This window comes from Calypte anna, chromosome 1 (assembly GCF_003957555.1).
Source record: "Calypte anna isolate BGI_N300 chromosome 1, bCalAnn1_v1.p, whole genome shotgun sequence".
Classification (NCBI taxonomy): Eukaryota; Metazoa; Chordata; class Aves; order Apodiformes; family Trochilidae; genus Calypte; species Calypte anna.
The window spans coordinates 58,998,737-59,021,317 of record NC_044244.1 but is presented as its reverse complement, the minus strand read 5'-3'; the positions used below and the strand labels follow the sequence as shown (position 1 = coordinate 59,021,317).

General features: G+C 39.9%; 1 protein-coding gene across 1 annotated transcript in view; it reads right to left on the bottom strand.

Annotated features, from left to right (window-relative positions):
* The window catches only part of AGK (acylglycerol kinase), a 37,179-nt gene that overhangs the window by 7,443 nt on the left and 7,155 nt on the right, over window positions 1-22,581 (bottom strand). Inside the window, exons 2-12 of the mRNA XM_030448299.1 lie at window positions 21,468-21,507; window positions 16,577-16,656; window positions 15,277-15,352; window positions 13,834-13,926; window positions 12,897-12,929; window positions 10,875-10,969; window positions 8,746-8,815; window positions 7,942-8,021; window positions 5,517-5,574; window positions 3,097-3,244; window positions 1,895-1,992 (exon numbers count right to left, since the gene is read on the bottom strand). Of these exons, the coding sequence (XP_030304159.1) occupies window positions 1,895-1,992; window positions 3,097-3,244; window positions 5,517-5,574; window positions 7,942-8,021; window positions 8,746-8,815; window positions 10,875-10,969; window positions 12,897-12,929; window positions 13,834-13,926; window positions 15,277-15,352; window positions 16,577-16,656; window positions 21,468-21,507 (871 nt within the window). The remainder of the gene's footprint in view (window positions 1-1,894; window positions 1,993-3,096; window positions 3,245-5,516; window positions 5,575-7,941; window positions 8,022-8,745; window positions 8,816-10,874; window positions 10,970-12,896; window positions 12,930-13,833; window positions 13,927-15,276; window positions 15,353-16,576; window positions 16,657-21,467; window positions 21,508-22,581) is intronic.

The following is a 22,581-nucleotide window of genomic DNA, read 5'->3' as shown; positions in this document are numbered from 1 at the left end:
AAAGATTTCTCATCAATGTGTCTTTCATGACTATAAAGCAACAGTACAGTGATACAACATCTGGCTACCAAACACTACAGTGAGAGAATTTTAAACAAGACAAATTAGAAGTCAAAGTACTCTTTATATCATTCCTTTAAACTCCCTACTTAGCTTCTTTTCTATCTACAGCTTGCCCTCAAACCAAGTATACTATAAAGCTTCTGCTGGGAATGCAACTTTGATTAAGATGCCATTCATTATTTATTTATTTATGTATCTTAACATTTCTGTCCTGGCTAAGGTCTCAGTGCAGATGCAATCAAAACAGGAAATGTAAAAATAAATGCATCTATTAGTACAACTTGTTTTATTCCCTTGCTGTGTCTGCAGAGGTAGGCTTGGCATTGTCCGAGTTGCACCTGCACAGCTTTCTCAGCTTCAAGAGGGCAGCCCAGCCATAAATCTGAGGTGTGACACAAAGACAACAGGCTGACAATAATCTGCAGGTATGTCCTGCTACCAGCTCAAGAGAGCTGTTGTACACCTTTGATGGTTACAGGGACAATGGCTACAAAAGCAGGAGTCAAAAGCAGTCGTAAGGAGTCTGTATCTATGGAAAATAAGATGCAGAATAAAGCTACTTCCAACTTTAGAACCAGCAAAGTACATCTGCCCTAACAAACTCATCCATTTTTCTAGGCTGTGCAAGAGATGTGAGAACCCTACATCACTTCTTTGCTCAATACCAGTATTAAAGTGCATATTGAAGACAAAGTCTGTGGCAATGAGATAGATTTTCAGTTTGTGGTAGGTCAGTTATTACTTTATGTAACTGACACCAATGCAATTACCAAAACTGTTTTGTTCTAGAGCCATCTAGAAACCACAAAAACCCCCAAATACCCTGGCAGTCTCTGCCTAGCTTCTACCATTACTGGGACATTGGTGGTTCAAACCATAAGCCACTGATGAAGAAGAAACTAAAATTTATGATACATCCTCATAGGAAAACAGGAGTGAATTTTAAGATTAGATCTGCCTGGGGCTTTTCACTGAGCATATGAAGATAACTTATCAATACAACACAAATTTTCAGGTATAAATTCTGAGTGTGAAACACGTTGCAGAAAGTTCAACACCTCCTGTTAAACTGGGAGTAGTGGCAGTGGTTTGTTGCAGCCATGAGGAAGTCATGAAGGGCAGCTCATCAGTATGGAATCACTGTGTTAAGCATTTTTCAGTAAAATTAAAGACTGACACCTATCCAGAGCTTTCACAACAATAAAATTGCACCAAAAGACAGACATAAGCCAAAGACAGGTTTTTAAACAGTGACTGAATAACATGAGCATGTTGAGGTCACGAGAGGAAGTTTCCTTGCGCCCTTGGTTCCCCTATTTCAAACCACCTGCATTTGCTGTCCTTTAAATCAGTTTAGTCCCTGTCCTTTCTCCAATCCCAGTTCTTTTTAACTCTTTGCTCTACAAGCCAGAAGACAGAGAAGAAGCCAGAATTCCAGGACAACATTCAGGCTCCCAGCCTCCTTCCAGCACCAATTGATAAGATAGTATCTTATCCCATAAGATATCCCATATATCCCATGGGTCAAGAAGGAAACAAGTGCCTATTTTGATGCCTTGTTCTCTCCTGGGCAATCTTAAAGCTTCTCTTTGGCTAGTGAAACTTTCTTGTTATACAAATTCTTTCTTATCCCACTGCATCCTAGTTTCACATGGGTCTCCAGCATTTTTACACTATCTCTAAAATCTACGAATTCCTGGACTCAGTCAAGGGCCTTTCCTTGCACGGAGTTTTAAGTTTTATGTATACAGACATAAGAATGGGACTTTAGAAAGAAAGGGAAACTGTGTGGACAGGCAGCACTTGGAATCCAGTTACACTGTGGTCTTACTCTCAGATCAAGCTGCCTGTTCCGAGTTGCAATGGAAAGCTCAATGGTGGATAGCTTCAGTTCTTCCCAGTCCTCTGGGGTTACCTCCTGGGGGATTTCTGCAAATCCAAAAGGGAAGGTATCATTAAGTGGAATTTAATTACACAGATCATAATTTCTTAGCTATGAAGCATGAAACATCAATCTGTAAAAATCATGCTGACTCACTGTGACCACTACCTTTGCTTCCTTCAAATTTAAAAATCTTAGTCAAGGAAAAGGGAGCTTGGGAGTATGAAGCAAACAAACAAAAAAAACCCCACCAATATTCCCACAGTATCAGGAAAGACTATCAAGCACACTACATGGAAGATCTCTGTGATTCCTTGTACCCAGGATTAACAGATCTCCTGGGCTAGTATTACAGGAACATTTAGAAAACAGATGAAGCATTGCTACCAAAACAACAAGAATCCAATGTTCAGGGTGCAGTACAAACATGCATTTTCTGTAAGGGGGAACCCCAGTGTCCAGTTCTCATACACAGGTCACTTAGTCCACACTTCAGTTTAGATCATCTCTACTAGTCAAGAAGGAAATGAGGACTTTGCACCACTCCAGACTGCACAAAATACATGCTCCCCTTCTTTCTGCAGTCTGCCACATGCAATGCCTAGATGAAAATCCAACCCAAGAGAGGCTCACATAGCACTCAGAGGAGAATATACAGTACAGAAATTTAATGCACTGAGAGAAATTTAAGGCTTATGCATGGCCCAGGTTTTATTTTTCTATGTTAAGTAAAATTTGTTGCTCTCCTTATCCCAGAAAACTCCCCCCATGTTGAAAAAAAAGAGCCCACTAGAAACACCAGCCCACTAGAAAAGCCATTCTACAGCAGGAAGATTTCAAGAACTTCACCCATAAGAGCCAAGTATCACCAACTGAGGCTTCCACAACAATGCCAAGCAACTGTGAGCCCCAGAAATAGCCTGGGTTCTTCACAAATGCATTTTTGTTTACGAGGCCATAAGCACTGAAAGAACTACTCTGTTTCATTTCTGGCAGAGATCACTGTTACTAACTTGACAAAGTCACACTTTTAATAAATAATAATATTATAAAAATGACAACGTAGAAAAGTCAAGCAGAACCTCTCCCTCTGATCTATTAGAGGAATAAAGCCTACCTGTAAGTTTATGCCAAAACACACACACACTCACCTTTTGGAGGAGATGACCAGTATTGCTTAAGTCGCCTGTAAAGCCTCACATATAAAGGAGGTCTGGATGGTTTCTCCTCTGGCTCTTCTGGAGGTCTCTCAGTTGGACCCAGATACATGAGAGCAGCTTCACGTTTCTGAGGCCACTCCTTGGATTTACATGGAAAGAAAAGACAGAAGACCAAGGGCTTTTTGTTGAGCACCTAGATGTTTTTCACTCTGTTTAGTCCTTCAGCCTATTTATTCTGTGCTCCCAGGGCTCTTCAGGGCTACCCAGATCCCACCACTACCTCAGCCAACCTCCAGGCCCCAGATATGTACATGAGATGAGATTAGTGCAGCCAGGAAAAACAGTTTCCAGGTTTATTAATCTACTCCTTCCCCACATTGAAGTGAGAAGTTTCCCCCTCTATAAGCACAGGGTAAAGGGGTATAAGCACAGGGTTCATTGCTGCTGATGTGTGGCAGGGTGACACCTGTGCTTCTGGCTGGAGGGAACAACCAAAACTGGCAAGGTCAACAGGAATGTTTGAAAGCACAATTGGTTTCTGCATGGCACAGAGGCAACTTCAAAGAGTAACTGCAGAGCAGGCTCCAGTGCAAACAGTCAAAGACCAGAGTGCTGTGTGCTGCCCAGGGGCACTGAAACCTGTCAGGTCTTTGTTCTCCAACAACTCAGACAACCAAGATCTGACCTCATAGCCAGGTGCTTATAGACAGCAACACAGCAGATCCTAAGTTCAGATAAGCTTTAGAAAGCATAAGCTTTAGAAAACATAAAGTCGTCCCCCCCCAAACTCTTCTCAGTGATATTTCAGGTTCCAGTGCCAGAAACTGATGGGCTACAGAAGAAGCTTAGTTCCTGAAATACTTCTAGATTCTTACAAAGTTAATTTCCTCTAATATATATTTAAAATGATTTAACAATATGATTGTTTTTAAAAATGGATATATTAAAACAACCCAGCCAAGAGCCCACATATATACAATGCAATTGTTTTTCTATGCACAAAATTTTAGAAGTAGTTTTGCATCATATAGCACAGGTTGTTAAGCTAATTCACCTCACCCCTCCTAGAGCAAGGAGACTCCACTACCACACTTACATAATAAACAGGACAAACAGAGATTCTATCAGTACAGCAATACATGAACAGTTAAGTATTAATTATTAAAGGGAAAGGCAGCAATGCTGTGATAATTTAAGCCTGTACATTTTAGAAGAGATAATAACACTCATCAAAATGCCCCTCTTTCCCCTTACACTGTTTTCAGCTACAGGTCATCCTGTTTCAAAGGACAGCTACAGCAAAACCAGAGAAGATGAAGTGCACAGCAACAAAGATAAACCAGGGAGAGATTAAGCTCAACAGGCTGGAGCCATTTTTTATAGAAATTATCAAAATGATAACATAAGAGGCACGTAAAGCAATGAATACCACAATCAGAGGAGATCAGGTAGAAACTTTTCTATCTTAACAGCAGAAAATACAGGGACTTCTCTTTAACCTTCAGCAGGTACTACAGATCTTTTTAATGTACAATGAATGGCTCACCAGTGAAATCCACTTTTACTGTCATTAACTGAGACTAAGGACTCAACAAAAATCAGAAGGTGATGGAGAGAAGTAGAACAGGTTTCTACCAAGTATGCCAGCACACAGAATCATCACCTCAAATGTCCTGGGGATGAGGAAGAAAAAAAAAAAAAAATCTTTCATGGATGCATTACAGCTGAACTCCCCTTTACAGGAGCTGCCTATAAAGGAACTATCACACACAGCACGGCTGGACTCCACAACTTCATCTACTGTACCAAATCCTGGGGATTTTCACAACCTTTCATGAGGCTCCTTGTATGTTCAGAGAGGAAGGAAAAAGCATGTGAATGAGAATGCCTCACCTTTCATCTGGGTCAAATTTTAATCTTTCCAGGATCAATTTTAAGCAACAGAGTTGTTTAAGGTGAGATATAAGCTACTAATCTTCACGTCTTCTACACGTGCAAGCCTGATTATCAACGTGCATGAACAGTCTAATTATAGGCACTTCTTTCAGATGAATAAATCAGAATGAAACGTTATCATAAGAAAGGTTACTGAGAAAAGGTGACCGAGCAGTTTAATGGTTATCATTAGCACCGCTGCTATAGTTTCAAAGGTGGTTACTGGCTCCCCCCGGTGGTCTTGCAGCAACAGATCCTCAGAAAAGAATTTATGTATTTATTTATTTATTAGGTATTCCTTCTCCTCTCCATCTCTTCAGAAGTCTAATAATTGGTAGGATTTTTTTAAAAGTCGAGTTCCACTCTCATTTTATATAGTTACCAAAACTTTTCAGAAAGACTTGCAGATAAATTATGCATAGCCTTTTCATTGCTCCACTACAAAAAAACCCACTTTCCTTGCAATTACTCTTTACCTTGAGTGTACTGAAAAAGTGAGCTGCTTTAGTTTTCAGTGGCCCGAGGTACCAGTACCTGAAAAAAAAAAGAGCACAGGTAGAAATTCTAAGATATCCAGGGGACTGATACTGGGAAAGGGAGAAATTTTGCTTCAAGTCAGAGCACACAGACTTATTTGCCACTGAAGTGAGTTCTCCCCTACAACATTTAGCTTTGTGATATTCTAAGGTAGTCTCTACGTATCACCAGCAGCTCAGCAGTGGCATCCCCTTCCTGAGTTACAGATCCCCAAAATGCAGTACACAGACTTCACCAGGGGCAGTGTGGTATCTCAGTAGCAGAATTTTACCAAGTTATGTCACACAACTGGGGACAATTTAAAGGTCTGCAAGTCTAACAGCTGGTGGGATGCATCTCCACAATATGCAACAAAAGGTGAGGCTGGAGGAAAGAAACAAACCAGCAAAAATCAATAGCTTCACTGACAAACGAACAGAGCCAGCAAACATCAATTTGCCCCGAAGGATTCTTGGATCAAAATGAATTTTTTTACAAAATAAAAAACCTGTCAGCCATAAAATATTGTACAAAATCTAAAGATGGGAGTATACTTAGACAGGCTTGGCACATATTTTGATCACTGTCTTCCATCAGAGAAGGTCAACAAAGCACATTCAACACTATCAGCTCAAGAGTACTGCAGATTTAAGTGTGTCATTAAATACCAGGACGTGCAATTGTCACACCACTCCCATCATGCAGTCAAATTGCCTGTAAAATAATAAAACCTCAAAAAAACCCAAAACAGCACCAGATCTCCACCAAGCCAGTGCTTAGCAGAGGGATAGCCAGACAAAGTCTGGAACTGTGGCTTATGGTTTGACTCTACAGTAGCTGCCTTCTTTTAAGTGTAAGATCAGTTGTGCTGAAATATACCAGGGATTGAAAGGGGAAGTATAAAAGTTTATATATAGAATATATAAATATTATAAATTTTTATATATATAAATTTATATATATAAAAAAAATATATACTTATATAAAGTATACTTCTTTCAGGGATTGAAAGAAGTATAAAAAACAGGACAAGCACGCATGGGCCTTGACCCATTCTGAGCACCCATTAATTAATTTGTGGCTCAAGTGCTGGCCTGATTTTCTCTGCAATCTAAAACATTCATGGAAAAAAATGAGTTTTGAAAATCTTCAAGCTGCTCCAAGAAGAAAAGGTGCTTTCACACCTCCAGCATTGAGTCCAAAAGACCCTCATGAAAGGGAACTGCTGCAGGAAATGATGTGAAAGTTGACACTGGGCAAAAAAACAGGGCATGCACAGGAAGTCTAGTGAGAGTGCAGAGGGGAGAGAAGTGCACTTCCTTAACCTAGGGATGCAATCAGCAGAAGAGCCTGCAGCACAGCTAAGCCAGCACCCACACAAGCTACCAAGCACATCCTGTGGCTTCCCAGGAACAAACACCCTGGCCATTTACTGCATATCACAGAATCAGGGAGTGGCTCTGGTCAGAAGGGACCTTGAAGATCATCTGGTTCCAACCTCCCTACCATGGCCAGGGACACCTCCCACCAGACCAGGTTGCTCAAAGCCCCATCCAAACCTGGCCTTGAACAATGCCAGGGATGGGGCAGCCACAGCTTCTCTGGGCAACCTGTGCCAGTGTCTCACCACCCATCTCTCCCATTCCATATCACCTCTCAATCCCACTCAAGCATCTGCCAGTCAGACTCCAGAGGTCTGCTACCTTGCCTCCTGACAAAGGCATTGCCAACACACGTGGTACTTCCTTACAGCTGTGCAGCAGAGGCATGAGCAGCAATTCCTCCCTAACAGTCTGAAAAGTGAACTGCTTTGGCCCTGCTGCTCCTCCACCAGATAATGCCAGTCATTTGATACAGACAGTGGCATATTAAATGTCCATTTGGAGAAAGCCCAACAATTATTAGTTTAGCATTCTGAGAACAGTCATCAGACAGCACGGTCCATGTCATTTCTGGCAGCAACTGAAGGGCATTTCTACTGCATCTGATGTCCCTTGTTGGAATTGAGTTACAGAGTCTGTGTGCATCTTTTCATTGGCAGCTGATGAAAAACAATGGCCAATTACTTTACTTAGATTTTACTCAAGGGAGAGCTTTTCTCAGAGATACAGTCTGAATAAAGTTACAGAAGTGGGAACCACAAGGCAAGCAGAAAGTAAATACCTAAAAAAATAAATCAACACCAAAGAAGTGTTTATTTCAAATTACAAAAATGCTGAAATGTCTTACACTCCCATGTTGTGTAATGTGAGACCTAAAACTGGGTGGGTGCCTCTGTCTGTCAAATGCTTACACTCAAAAAAGACTTCTTTAGAGGGGGGTGTATGTCTTTTTAGGCAACAGATGCTAAAAGAAGCACGGTTTCAAAACACAGTATTTTCTTACTTGCTAACTTTAACTCCTGCATCTCTGTAAGATCCCCATCTTAAACTAGTCACTGCAAACACAGGCTGTTCCTTTTCTCCCTGTAAAGAAAAATGAACATAATGAAATTGCTTTATCCTGTTTCCAACCTTGTTTTCTGCAGCTAGAGAAAATCTATATAAAAAAGGATTTCTGATTAATCCCAAAAGTGAAATTTCCCAGAAAAGGTGTAACAGCCAACAACAATAAAGCTAAGCAGAATTTAAGTGTTACATATTCCATCTGCTCCCAAAGAGAAATGTAAAGTTTTGAAGAGGTTGATTTTTGACTGCACTCCCAGCAACAGAAATTTCATTTTGTGTCAGCCAAAAGCAAGGAGCTCTGCACAGTGACACAGAAGTTCTGGCTGCAGAAATGTCCATTCTACAACATAACAGAAAAACAATATTAAAAAAAAAACACTCAAAGGTTTTCCATTTCACTTTTTTTTTCAATTTGTAGAACTCTATTAACTCCCTAATATATATGAATACATTAAATCAGCTCAGACAGCTATTGTTATCTCTTGCCATTTCTACAGAAACAGAGGTGTTATAAAGTTTTGTATTCATCAGTACTCTCTGAGCCTCAAAAAAAGATGCCCAGGTATTCTAGTGTGTTCTTCACTTTAGACTAATGAAGAAATGACTGCTATCAGAACTGCTGGTGTCACCAACCATAATTCCTAACAGCATTACACAGGGGAAAGCAGACTATGTGAACAGAGCAACACGAGAACAGGGAAGTTTTAGGAATGCTGGGCGTAAAATAAGCAGATGGTTTTACCTTGATCTGCAAGACATCAAGTGGAACTGTTTCTCCCTTCAGAATGGCCAATGTAGCATTAGTAATATGTCTGCAAAACAAACAGGAAAGAAGCAAAGGAAACAAACAGAAAGGAAGAAAAAGAATAAGCTTTAAAAATACACTTTTTGTCAGCAAACCCCATTGTGAGCCAAGGAGGGGCTTTTTTTGCAGCAAACACAATGACCCCATGGAAAGAACTCTGACAAAGTGCTGCACTTCCTGAAATCAGAAAGCTGTGTAGCTGCAATGCAAGACAAAGCCTGTGTCCTAACAAACAGCAAAAGACCCGAAAAACAAGGGAATTCTTAGCCTAAGGTTTTCAGGTCTTTCTTCAGCTAATCTAGCAAGTGACATGCCAGCTCTGTTACTTGATATTTTGGATACTGAATGCACTAAGGGCTCAAGTCATAGATTTATTTTATTGGCGAGAGAAGGGGATGGTCATGAGACTAGTCTCAACTCATGTGTCTGTGACTGAACTGACTTAGTATGTTAATTTGTTTTGAAATATTTAACCAACATAAATCTACCTATCAGCAGTGCTCATGTGGTTCTGGTCTCCATTAAGTTGTGGACAGTAGCTAAGGAACTTTCTCATTTCAAAACATAAAGCACAGCACTGAAGATTTTGTAACCAAAGTGTCAAGTTCACAAAGAAGTCTCTATGTGTCTCTGTGTTCAACCTCCTTCCTTATTTTCAAAGCTGGGTAAAATTTAAATTCCACATTGCACATATTTCCAGTGTTTCAGCTGGACAGGGGAAAACCAAACCAAACCAAATGTTGTTTCTAGATCCAGCCCAATGTTCATGTGAATCAGGAGAAAATGCCTTTGGCTTCATCAGGCTTAAAATACTGAGACAGAGAAGGAAGCTCTTCTTCCCTAAGCCCTTCTTTTCTCTGAACTTTTGTCTTTCTGGAAGACATCTACAGTTCCTGAACTCCAAAGGTAAGATCTAATAGCACTGAAGGAACCAAAGGCCACATATTTCTTTTTAAAATATGATTTCTGCACTTCTTAAGTCAGGTTCTGTTTCTCGTGTGGGTTGTTAAGCAGCCTATTGACCAAATTCCTTTCAACTTCACCAATATGCTGCAGTCTCACCTGCACAGTTCATTACCTTGGGAGAACAAGATCATTCATTTCAAATAGCTTCTTTAGAACCCAAACATAAATTATTATTTTAATCTCAGCTGCTGATTACAGCCTTGTCCATCTTGCTGAGCCTCAGAGAACTCTGGTAGTTTTAATGAAGGATGTCATGCCAGGTGGCTCATGGGTTTTATGTGTGATGGATACCCACAAGGCTTCCTCAGAAAAGAATGTTAATGAGTTACTGGGAGAACCAGAGTGAACTGATCTCAGGAGCAAGGAGAAATACAGTCATTAGTATGGGAGGACAGGAAGGAAAAAACTGAAAAGAAATGAAGTGTGAAGAAGAGAAAGCTTAGTTGACTAGCCTTTTTACTTCAGAAGTGGACTAGCAAACTTAGAACAAACTGAAATACAGGTAACAGTACAAGACTGGATCACATCCAGAATGCTGACAGGTAAGATTCCGGTTGGTGGAGCACTGTCAGCATCAGTCTCATGACAGGGATGGGAGAGAAACACTGCAAAAGTCAGTAACAGAATCCAGCCTTTCCCATAAAGATATTTTCATATACCTTACTTTGCAGGTGCTAACAAGGTTTTATGTGGACTGGTTTCTAGAATTCTTAAACTGGAGAAGAGACAGGAAGAGGGGTTTTTATGTTGTTGCATTTTGTCATATTCTTGCTATAAGCTTATTGTATCCTTTCTGACCATTTCTTGATCTTTTTAAATATTACTATTTTTTAAAAAACTCTGAGCATCACATGATCACAGAGAAATTAGCCACAGCAAATTATTTCACATTCTAATAATACATACATTTCCTTCTTTTAATTTTAGTCAGCTTTTGGAACTCATTAACGCAGACAAGTCCAGACAATCACCAGTCTCCACCCAGAGACTGCCAACTTCTATGTAGCATAGAAGAAAAAGAAAAGTATCAAGCTACCAAGAAGTACTGATCCTTGAGAACAACACAAAAAGGTCCCCTTTCAGAAAAGCGTAAGACTTACTGGACTTGGTTTGTGCTCTCAGGGTAGAGCGTGTGGCTTAGACTGCACGTCGTCCCAAGGGGTATAAATCCTATAGGAATCTTACTGAAGACAGCCTGGACACAGGAGGAGAGGAAATTAACATTTGCATCAGTTGAAGGAAGCTTCCTGTGTGGAGATCACAGCTGTGTCTGATATCACCCCTTTGGCACTGAGCAACCAGGCACTTCCTTAAATGAGGCAGTAGCACATAATGACTCAGAACATGGCATCCAAATCTGTGATCCCACCACTGCCAACTGGGTACAAAGGAGCCCTCTGTAATCATTAGGAGCTTTGTTACATGTAGGCTAGCAGCCATGTCCTAACTAATGCATGGATTCTGTCAGCAATCTGCCATCTTCCTTAATATTGATGGTGGCAGCACAAGCTCTGAATCTCATTTATCATTGCAGAAATCCCCCTCTGACAGAGGAACCTTGCATGGCAAAGAGATTTGCTCAGTTAAGGAAAGGAAATTAATTGATTTCTCTGGCATCCAAATCATGAAGCAGCAGAAGGTCTAATTTTTGGAAGTCACTGACCATGCTATTTTTCTGCACCACAGTTCAGTAAAAGGGCTTGCTGAAGGAGCAAGTTATTACACTCTACCTCATAATAAACTGTGTTTCTAGAAGCGTGTCAGCAAATCAATGGAAAAGATCATATATCACAATGGACCATCTCCCTCCTGGGCACTGCTACTGGTAGTGCCATGATACTGCAAATCTGCACTGACTAAATAACTCCCTTCACTTTGTGCCCATCCTTTGCCATCTCTGTGTCACCTGCAAGTCTTAACAGATCTCAAACACGCTTCTCATTGTCTTCAGAGTTGTTTTAAAGTGTGCAGAAGACAGGGTGTTTGCAGCTCATGCAGTCATGCCCTGCTCCCCTGGCTGCTAGGAACAGCATTTCTGGAATACCTTGCACAGGCACCGGTGGCATGACATCCCCAAGTGAAAAGCTATGTAGAGCACAGTGAGGGTCCTAGGAGACCTCTACTCCTAGGACACAGTATTGTGAAGCACAGGAAGAATTCCCCAGCCAAAGACATGAGGTGACACAGTGGCAATGCCAAGATGCAGTATCCCACTCAAAACAGTGCTGGGTGCAGAATTTTCTATACTGCTACAAATCAACCCAAGCTACATCAAGATAGTAAGGCAAAAAATAGAGAAGAAAAACTAGCAAAAAAAAACCCTCAAAAAACTTTTCTTCCAATATATTGAGATTACAGAGATCTTGAAGGCCAACTATAATATTATTAAACTTAAAAAACATGTCTCAGAATTGATCCAGCCAGTGTCCCTTTAAAAGCTACTGGCTTGGTTGCAGAGTTTCTCTTGTCACACTCAGACAAAGCAACTGCCTAAACAGATACAATTCTAGCTGCCAAGGATATCATCATAATCTTGTCTGGATCATTTAATTGAGTTTTTGCCAGCTCCCGCCAGAAGGTTTTGGGAACAATGATTCCCTCCTTTCTTCAATAATACTGTCCTCCCTCTTTTGAAAGAAAAATGTCTCTCATTTCCATTTGGAGCAATCTACCTTGAGAGGTTAAAATTTGCTTTCTGCAGCCATCTGCATAGGCAGGTAGGTAATCACTGCTTGAAAAAATGGCAAAGCAATCATAAAGCAATAGGACCATGGCCATAACTAAATTCAGTTTCAGGGCTGTATAAATACATGGAAAACATGTATGTTCACCTGGTGCTTCTGCCAAACAAAGCAGCATACACAACTGGTCCATGGGTCTTTGAAAGATGCACATTTGGCTTCTCCACAGTCCCACAGTTCCCTGACACTGGAAACTTCCCAGAGCTTGGGAGCCATGAGGCTCCATGAGAAAAGCAACGAAGAAAACTGTGCCGAGCTGCAGGACACAAGCATGGCTCACAGATTACTCAGCAAGAGTAGATGTGTAGAAGACTGATAAAGCTAAGAAATCACAGTGGATGCACAATTCCTCCAAGAAATAAATAAAATAAAGTTCCTCACCTCATCTGCTCTGCGAAGAAGTCCAGTTACGACCTGAAAACATGGGAAATGCTCAGCTCTGAGAATTCTGTTTTTCAGTTAGTGTTATGATGCCATTCATACCCACATTTACTCTGTAAAAGATTTAAGGAGCATTTACTCCTACATGGAAGGTGCTACAGTTGCTTACATGGGCAGGGAGGCATTTTCAGTGTGCAAACATTGTGGAAATAGCAAGGTTATGAGTGTGTATATGATGTCATCACAACCAGTGCTAGTAAAACTGTTTTAACATTGAATAATACTCCACATAATGCAAAAATAACACTTTTCAGTGTGCAATTAACAATTACCAACTCTAAGGCCAGGAAAAACCTGCAGACTTAAGATCAGTGTATTTCATTTTGCCATTGCCTTGTGAAGCCAGTAGTCAGCATTCCAGAAAATGCTTTAATAAAATACAGCACTCCTCAAAAAACAGAGTATTCTGCTTCTGACAGTAATCATCTTGGCATTTATTAAATAGGCATTTATTAAATACATACCATACTTTGTTATCAATCCCATGTGATTTTTAAATCATTTTATTCCCACTTAGCAAAACATGCACTCCTTGTGGGGAGTTCGGACAGGAATGAACTTTGAAAATTAAACTATTAGAGCTACATTTCACAGAAATAAGTTAGAATTACATCTCCCCAAATAGATTTCTCATTCGAGATTAAAATTCTGGAAAACAAGTTTTGTCACACACTCTTTCGGTCTCCACTCCCATCATGACTTTTAGCCTAATAAAAATAGCAGAATTTTCTTATAACATTCACTCAAAACACAGATACTAAAATGGACAAATCTCTAGTAATAGCTGTTATGATGTTGCTACATTACACAGACTCAATCTTCTCACACTCAGCTTGGTTATGATGCTCAACAAACAAGGACAAAGCTACTGCAGTACCTCTTGTACCATGCCATCTCCTCCTGCAATAATGATCAGATCTGTATTTTCCATCAGTTCCAGCAGCTTTTTTGCTTGTCCCTCATGATCAGTCTGAAGAAACAGAAAGCCAAACAAGAGAACTCAGGTGACTGTTTCTCTGATTTCTCTTCTACAGAATAAAAAAAAAAAGAATGATCTATCCATTTGCTTATTGTCATATAGGCACACAATACTGTATATTACTTACATTCACTGAAATTTCTTCAAGTTACAAAACAAATCAGCTGCAAAATACAAGACATTCAAGCAAACACACACAAAGGCAAAAAGAAATATCAGAATAAATCTTATTCCATAGATCTAGAATATCTCAGCAATAATAAATGTTCCAGGTAGTTTTACACTGAAAAAAAACACAAGCAAACTATGATCTTGCAGAAAAAGTCCCAACATCTTTAGCAGCTGAAGAACTCAAGTGCACTTCCTGAGACACAGCATCAGCTACATAAAAGGCTACTGCCTGACAGCAAGCTGCTGACAACAAGTTTAGCAGTAAAGAGTACACTACTTTCTAAACCACCAAACCACCTTCTGCCAAATGAATGTCTTTTCCAGGGACATCTCAGAAGACAGAGCTACTCCCCCGGGGCCTGTTTTGCCAGCTTTCCGGATCTGAAGCTACAAAGTGTCATTGAGAGGTCTTCCAAAGTAATTTTTTTTTTTCTTAGAGTGGGACTATGTATTTTCAATGATCAGAGAGAGGCATTAATAAAAGAATTTCAACACTTTGTGAAAAAGATTTATATTAGAGTACTTCACTGCTAGGACACAGTGACTGTTAAACAATACACATATACACATGATACACATCTGCCTCAAAAACCTGTAAAAAGACCAGAATCCCTTCATGTTTACTTTTTCTTCTCTTCCAAAAGAAAATCTGCTGCTTCACACCACTCAGAGGTTGGCGTTCTGCTTTCGTGATGGGAATGTTGAAATATTTTGTAATACACCGAGATATTTTCAGTGTAAAAATAAAAGGTTATTTTTAACTAAACAGAACAGTTTTCCCTGTACAACAAAGCTCCTCACTTCTGAATCCTGCCAGTTCATGCAGAATTGACAGTTTTTACAGGGATGGACATGCACCACTAGACAGCACTCAAGTATTTCTAGAGGTTGTTCTCTCAAACATGAATTATGGAAGGGCTGCCTTAGACAAACAGACAAGCACATGTAATGCATTAACTAAAAATTAAAAACTCAGTACACAGCTTGTAAATTAACTGTGAATTAAAAAGAAAAATATTAAGTACAGCTTAATATCTCAGTATTTGTATCTTCCTAAGAGATGTCTACAGAACAACTGAGAATTTCACATGCATTCAGAGTTGAATTTCAATTCTTCAAGAGGATACAGCAAAGCAGACAACACATCTGTAGTAACAGAACAGTGCTTACCTTAACCACAGTTACATCCAAACCTGATAAGTGCAAAATTGGAGCAGCATTCTTTTCAAAAAGGTTTCTAGCTTTGCTAGAAAAATAAGAGTAAAAACCACTTAATTAGTCTAGAGGCTAAAAAAATGAAAAAGGAAAGACACAAACGATTAACAAAAAGAAATCTACTTAAAAGCAGAGCATACAATCTACACAATCAGGCACACAACCTGCCACTCAGGAAAGGTGAGATTTCATTCAGTTCAAACATTAAAATTCTAGACTCGTATCTCAGTTGTCTGCTTTTTATTGTAGTTTAAAAAAATGCAGAAAAGGTTATCTAGCTTTCTCCACAAATAATTAAAAAAAACCCAAACCATAATGAAACAAGAATTCCATTGAGAAACTTATTAGAAAAACACTGACTTAAAGTGCACTACCCTTTAAGGCTACAATCATGTCCCATATAGACCTATTTAAATAAATATATTTACTGAATATGTTCAAAAGCAAAATTTTTTCTTGCTTTTGTTATAGGACTCATGCATTACCTGCCCAATAAAATAATTATGCTATTACCTATAAATTGCTTGTAGCAAGTAGAAGGATGAGACTAGAAGTCAGAGACTGAATTTATTAACATTCTGCATTTTCCAGCCATGAAATTTTTGACTGAGAGCACTTAAGTCCAGGCACTTCCACATCAGATCTATAATTCCTTTCATATTGTTACTGACAACTCCCCACCTCTTGCCAAGATGCAACTAATACGAAGCTTAACTGATCAGAAGAAACAGACAAACATCCAAAATAACTGTTTCTCTGCTAATCAGCATGCAAAAATAGCAGCAGACCTCTTCCAGTTTTGCTCTGAGCCCATATTTAGCCTCTCAGATTGTGGGCGTATGCCTTTCAAGGACAGGTTACCACAGAAGTAAGATCACTGCTCTCTAACTTCAGGTCTTGCAGCAATCAAGGTCATCTCTTATTTCAGTAATTACTGAGGATGGAAATGCATCCTATGCAGAAGTATGGAAGGAATACAAAGGAATTTCACATATAAAGGAATGACAAAGGCCAAAACACAGGATAGGATATAAGAAAAACAAAAATATACATATGTTTAGAAATAATTTTTTTCAACTCAAGCATCTAGTTCTATTTCTCATCCCAGTATTTTTGTTGAAATGAAGTTTGGCATAGTTACATAGCACCAGCTTGGCATCACAGGGAGGCAAAAATGAGCTCAAAAATCTGGCTGGCAGAGGAACAATACAGAAAGAGGACCTCACATATCAGTGTAGGGAAGGGACAAATTTACCCTTTGCAAGCTGCTGGGTTGAGGAACACTGTTGCTTTCTTCAATGGCACACTGGAAGGGATCAGCTGGTTGCCAAAAGTCTAAGTGAGATAAAAAGTAGAGTTCAGTTATCTTTTAAGCGCAGTGGTAAAGCAGTTCTAAATCTCTACAAATGTCAATGGGCTTTTTTTGGGTGTCAGAGCAGCAGGGTTTTGGTAGTAAGGGAGCCACAGCAGTGGCTCCTGTGAGAAGCTGCTGGAAGCTCCTTCACCTCAGTTCCAGCTCTGCCTCTGGCCAAGGCTGAGTCAGTTAGCAAAGGTGGATGCTTCTCTGCAAGGAACATATTGAAGAAGGGGAAAATGAAACTGCAAAGAAGATGGGCAGGGCAGAGGGAAGGTGAGAGAGATGGGAAGGTGAGAGCAAAGATACCAAGATTGGTGAGGAAGGAGGGAAGTGCCCTCCCAGAGAGGGCCCTGCAGCCTGGGATGAGATGGCAGCTGTCCCCCTGCAGACAATGGAGAAACACAGTGGAGCAGTCCATGAAGGACCATGGTGGGGCAGATGTGGATCTGCAGCCCTTGAAGGATCATGACGGGGCAGATGGGGACCTGCAGCCATGGAGGACCCCACAATAGGGGAGGTGACTGTTTCCAAAGCAGACTGTGACTGTGTGGGCAACCCAGGCTGGAGCAGTTCCTGAGGGACTGCACCTGGTGGGAGGCACTCATCTCAGAGGGGTTCATGAAGGACTCTCTCCCATGGGAGGGACCCCCATGCTGGAGCAGAAGAAGGCTGTGAGGTATCCTCCCCCTAAGGAGGAAGGAGCAGCAGAAACACCTTGTGGTGAACTGACAATAAACCCCATTTCCCATCCCCCTCTGCAGGAGTGAAGTAATTTGGGCTCAGGTAGAAAGGAGAGGCTGGGGGGGAGTTATGTAAAATCTGGTCTTGTTCTTTCTTTCTCCTGTTTTAATAATTTTTTTTCTCCTCATGTTGAGTCAATTTTGCCCATGACCATAACTGGTGAGTGAAAATCTCCCTGTCTTGATTCATGAGCTTTTAGTTGAATTTTCTCCCTGTCCCACAGTGGGGGAGTGAGGTGTGAGTAAGCAGATGCCTGGTTGTTCCCAGCTGGGTCTAAACCACGACAGCTTTCAAGCCCCATGACATTCAAATGACTTCCATCTTCAGCCATTGTACAAGTCTCTTAATCAAAGACCTGCACTCTTAGCTACAGCTCACACCACTGTCACAAGTACTCTTTAGCTTATTTTTACAATTCTAACACCACTGCAGTTTTGTCAACCTCTGGTTTTCTGCCACAGGCAGAGATCCAGGGAGCTATCCTTGACTCCAAGGTTACTTAATTTTCTTTCCTTATGTAATTCTCATACACTCGCCTGCCACCTTCTTTCTGCATCTTCTTCCACTTCTGTACTTCATTTCTTGTCTCTCTTTTGCTCGTTTTTGCATTTGCTATGTTTAAGTTTTTGTAGAAATAAAAACCAATCACAACAATCTGCCCTGACCTATAAGCTGTTTCTCAGACCTCTTTTCTTCCTAACATCTTAATACACAAGTCACAGAATTCCTCTTCAGCTTTTAAGACAATTATTTGAGAGTTATTTCATACAGCCTCTTGTATGTTTTGGACATTTTTACCCATCTCCATAGCCTTTCAGCACAGGAGAGCTAAGAAAAGACAAAGCTTCCACAGATATTACCAGCCACTCTAAACCTCTTTTAGGTCATGTAAAGGCATCCTCACCACCAGACCAAACCAAATTGCTTTTGAATACAAGGATGACAAGGTAATCAGCAGTACCACCCAGAAGCCTCAGAAATAACATAGGCTACTGTGCTGAACACAAGACACAGTCAAAACCCCCTGGTTTTCCATCCCCTTTCATTTGGAAAGTTAATCCCTGTAGCAGAAATTATTATGTTGAAGAAGGTCAATACTGCACACAAACCACAGTAGATTTTAATGATCTTTTGCTGGTTAAATTTTTAATTAATTCCACTTGCCAACATTCCTCAGGAAATCTTAATTAAAAGAAGTGTGCAGCTGGCTATGATACTTAAAACATTTGAGTTTCTTCTTCAAGAAAGGAAAATTATGAGAGATGCTGCTGAGAGTAAAGGAATCTTCAAAGAAAGGGAAACAATTCAGAAGCTCTTAAGTTTTATTCAAAAATCTACTGGAAAACAGACCAATTTATATTATTGCAACTGTTGGGTGGGATTAAGGAAATACAGAGGACTTAAAGCATGTAACAGCTGGTAGAAACAATTATTTGCTTGCTCTAAACAACCTAACAAGGCTCATAAAAAACTTAGAAGTAATGCAATAATCACTTCCTTATGTAATATAGTTAGATATTTATGCTACATAGAGGGGCATTTCTAGAGCAAAGGCTGATCTTTAAGACAGGAAATAAAAAAATAATATTGCAACTTTTTTTTTTTTTCCCAAACCACAACCTAAGGAAAGACAACTGAAAACCAGACAGTAAAAATGGTTATTAAATACAAACTTTAGTCCATTCTTTTTTTCCTTGTAAAATGCAGGTATTGAATTTTTGGACTTCTAAAATGACAATTACTATTTTGCAACTATGAAGAATGTCTTATACAGAGGTTTTATAATGCTTTATGAATAGTAACAAAGAAACCATATTCCTTTATGGAAAACTATCCCTGCTTCACTGGGTGAATTGTTTGCCAGATAAAGAAGACCTCTTCAACACAGGCCCAGAGTTCAGTATCAACAGATTGAATTAGCAAGACCACATTTGCAAATGAAGTTAACATTCAGCTGACACTGGCTTATTCCAGAGAAGGGAGTGCAAAAGGTTTAAAGTGTGATAAATGGGTTCTTTATTATAGAATCTTTCTATAACCACTTGCCAACCCAGGGCTGTCACCATAAACTGAAATTTAAGTTCAGATGTGCAAAGTCATTGCACGAATGCTGCTGTAGTTGAGGTGAACACCTCATCAATCTGGTATTATAACAAGCTTAAAAACTCAAAAATGTAAAAATAATAGGGAACCCCCTCCCCCACTTCACTAAGTCTAAATTTTTCCTTGGGTGAGCCTGCCTCTGTTTTTTCCCCATTCTTACACAGCACTGTAAAGACAAAGAGGATTTTTTTTCAGTTACAGACTGTTGTCATTCTACAGAAAATATCAGACATTTAAAGTCTTACTGCTGTTTTGTGTTTTCAACCAGTATTTGGCCCTGACATATGAGTGAGAATGGAAACTACAGCAAGAACTGATTACTAGGCTTCCTAGCTCATTCCTTCCTAATGCAGGAATCTTCTGCAGGGTATTTTCCCAGGCTTTAACCACTGAAATTGCATGAAGCTCTACTGACAGTGCTTTTGCACCTTGATTTATAAGAATAACCCTTAATGGAATAGATCCCATCACTTAACGACTGGAACCAAGAAAAAGAAAAGACAGAATTTCCTCAACAGAACTATCTTTTTGTACTCTTTCCTCAGAAGTAACATCTTTTTGACAAGGATACACACTTAGATGACTAGGCTTCTTCTTAGATATCATTTCTTCAGTGCCTTTTTAATTTTTTTTTTAATTTGGTCATCAATCTTTCAGATACTGAGGGCTATTTTTGGTGACATGAAAAAACTTGTGTCACTTTGTTATTATGTAGAAAAAATGGATACTGAAAACACAAAAATCAAGAACAACTGATGCTGTGAGTTGAAAATGCATTTGATTCTGAAGCTATAAATGTGATTTATGAAAGCAGTATTTTCAGGGAAAGATTTTTCTATTTCTTTCATGAGACTTGAGCTCCCTTACATCTATTTGGGCATGAAGTTCTATTGCTCAAACTAAGTTGCTGTGAATATCCTTCCCTCAACAGCTGGCAGGCTAAAATTGGGATTATTCAGGTGTATCACAGAAGCAGGGTAATCTCCAGGAAAGTTCTTTAACGAGAAAAATAATTTTCAGTATTTCTTCAAAATATTCTTCTCAGGCCTTAGTATGTAGTGATGATGACAGCAGTGTCACACCGTTCAAAACCTCTAAGATCTGGCACGGAGAAAGAGATTTAGAATAAACTTCCATTTGTGGGAGGTATAAAGACTCCTAAAATCCTATGCCACACCACTACAGTAATCACAGCCAGTAAGCAGTATCTGTGCAGCCATGGGCAGCAGCACTTGCACCCCTGAAAGACCGCATATTAAGGACAAGACTTCTTTATAGGATTACTACAGTATGGGAATTTGTTCATTGCTGGTTGCCCATACATGCCACAGACTACAAAATGCAGTAGTCAGTAGACTCAGAGAATTACCATGCCTCCCTGAACACCAGCTTTCTTGTCAGTGATCTGCAAACAGGTTGTCTCCTTCAAGTTCACAGTACGTGGGTCTCATAAGAGCTAGGTCAGTCATCTCCCAATACCCTTGATAAAGTCACTCAAGGTAAAAGAGACAAGGGCAGGGTCTCTCCAGCTAAGCACTAACATGTAGCACTTTGCACTGCTTCTGCCCAGACTACACCTCTCACGGTGGATAGGAGATTTCAGTCTCCTATCTTATCAACAAATCACCTTCTTACCAGAACTTCAGAGGCACAGAGCAACTACACCTGCAGAAGTGGAGGTCTGGGTAGCTGCAGCACTACCTGAGATTACCCCAGCAACAGCACTGCATCTATTGCAACAGCAGTCAGGGCAAGAAAGGTGCAGTACCCTGGCTGCAAGTGCTGAGGCCTCACCCACCCTTTGGCACTTGAGCCAAAGAACAGGAATGGCACCTTTGTAAGGCTTGTCACATTGGGAGGGCCCACTGGGAAAATCTCAGGAGCTCTGCACAACCAAGATAAGAGGGAGATTTTCATCTAATTTTATCACTTTAAACGGTATTACCTGGGCTTCTTGGCATGCAGCTCTTCGTAGGAGGTTATCGCTATTGGGTGAGAGAGAAAAGAGAGTGGACATTAGGTTGTGTAACTTTAAAACAATTTGCCCTTTTTTTAAATGCAGGAACATACTCCAGTTGCACACACTTTGACAGTACTTAAATTTTAAAAGTGCAGGTTCTTTAAGACATATTTAATACATTTTAAAGATGAAGCACACCCATTTAAGCAATCTTTTTTTCTGCATGTGCACACAAACACCCTTTCTGTAGTAAAGAAAAGCACAAAACAAAGACCAGGATGTCCATGTGCTGAGATTACATAAACTGTGAGATGCTGCATAACAGCTTTACTTTTAAATTGCTATGTAACTGGGCTCCAGATCTAAGGTGGGGTTTTTTTTTCAATGTTAGAAGGCCTTTTACACTGAAGGTACTTACCCTTCCAACAGAATACACTTAAGTGTAACTTCTATGGTCTTAAATGTTTGTGCATTACAATTGCTAACTCCTATCTCCATCAGTTTCTAAGCAAAAACCTACCATGCACCTAGGTCTGAACTAAAGCAGTAACTCAGAGATAAGAACCACTGAACTCATTTAATGAAGTTTAAAATTAACGTAGAAAATATGAGTACTATATATGTCACTGATGTTCATTTCAGAAAGAAATTTCAGACTGATCCTTGTGCTTGACACTGGTGACAGACAGCATTAGCAAGGTGGCAAGATGGGTGTAGTTGGCAAGCTCCTGGGTAGCTACTGGGAGACAGAGCTACTGGGTAGGGAACAAAATACATTTCTCCCCAGATCAAAAAATGCTCTATTGGTTCTTGCAAACAAAAAAGGGAACCCTGCTCTGCAGTGCCTAAAGTCTTCCCTGTCCTCTAGACACCAGACACTCCCCCCCTCCTTGCTAAAACTAAAAAACTTCACATTTTCCTTGACAATACCTTGCGAGACAGTACATTACTGTCTCAAAACTATCAAGGACATAAAATCCCAATTACAGTCAGCATATTAAAAAAAATATATACTAGACCAATTAAAATGATTGAATCATTTTTTCACAAACCCTGAAAAATATGTGACTAAGAAAGAAGCACACTACTGCCCCAAACT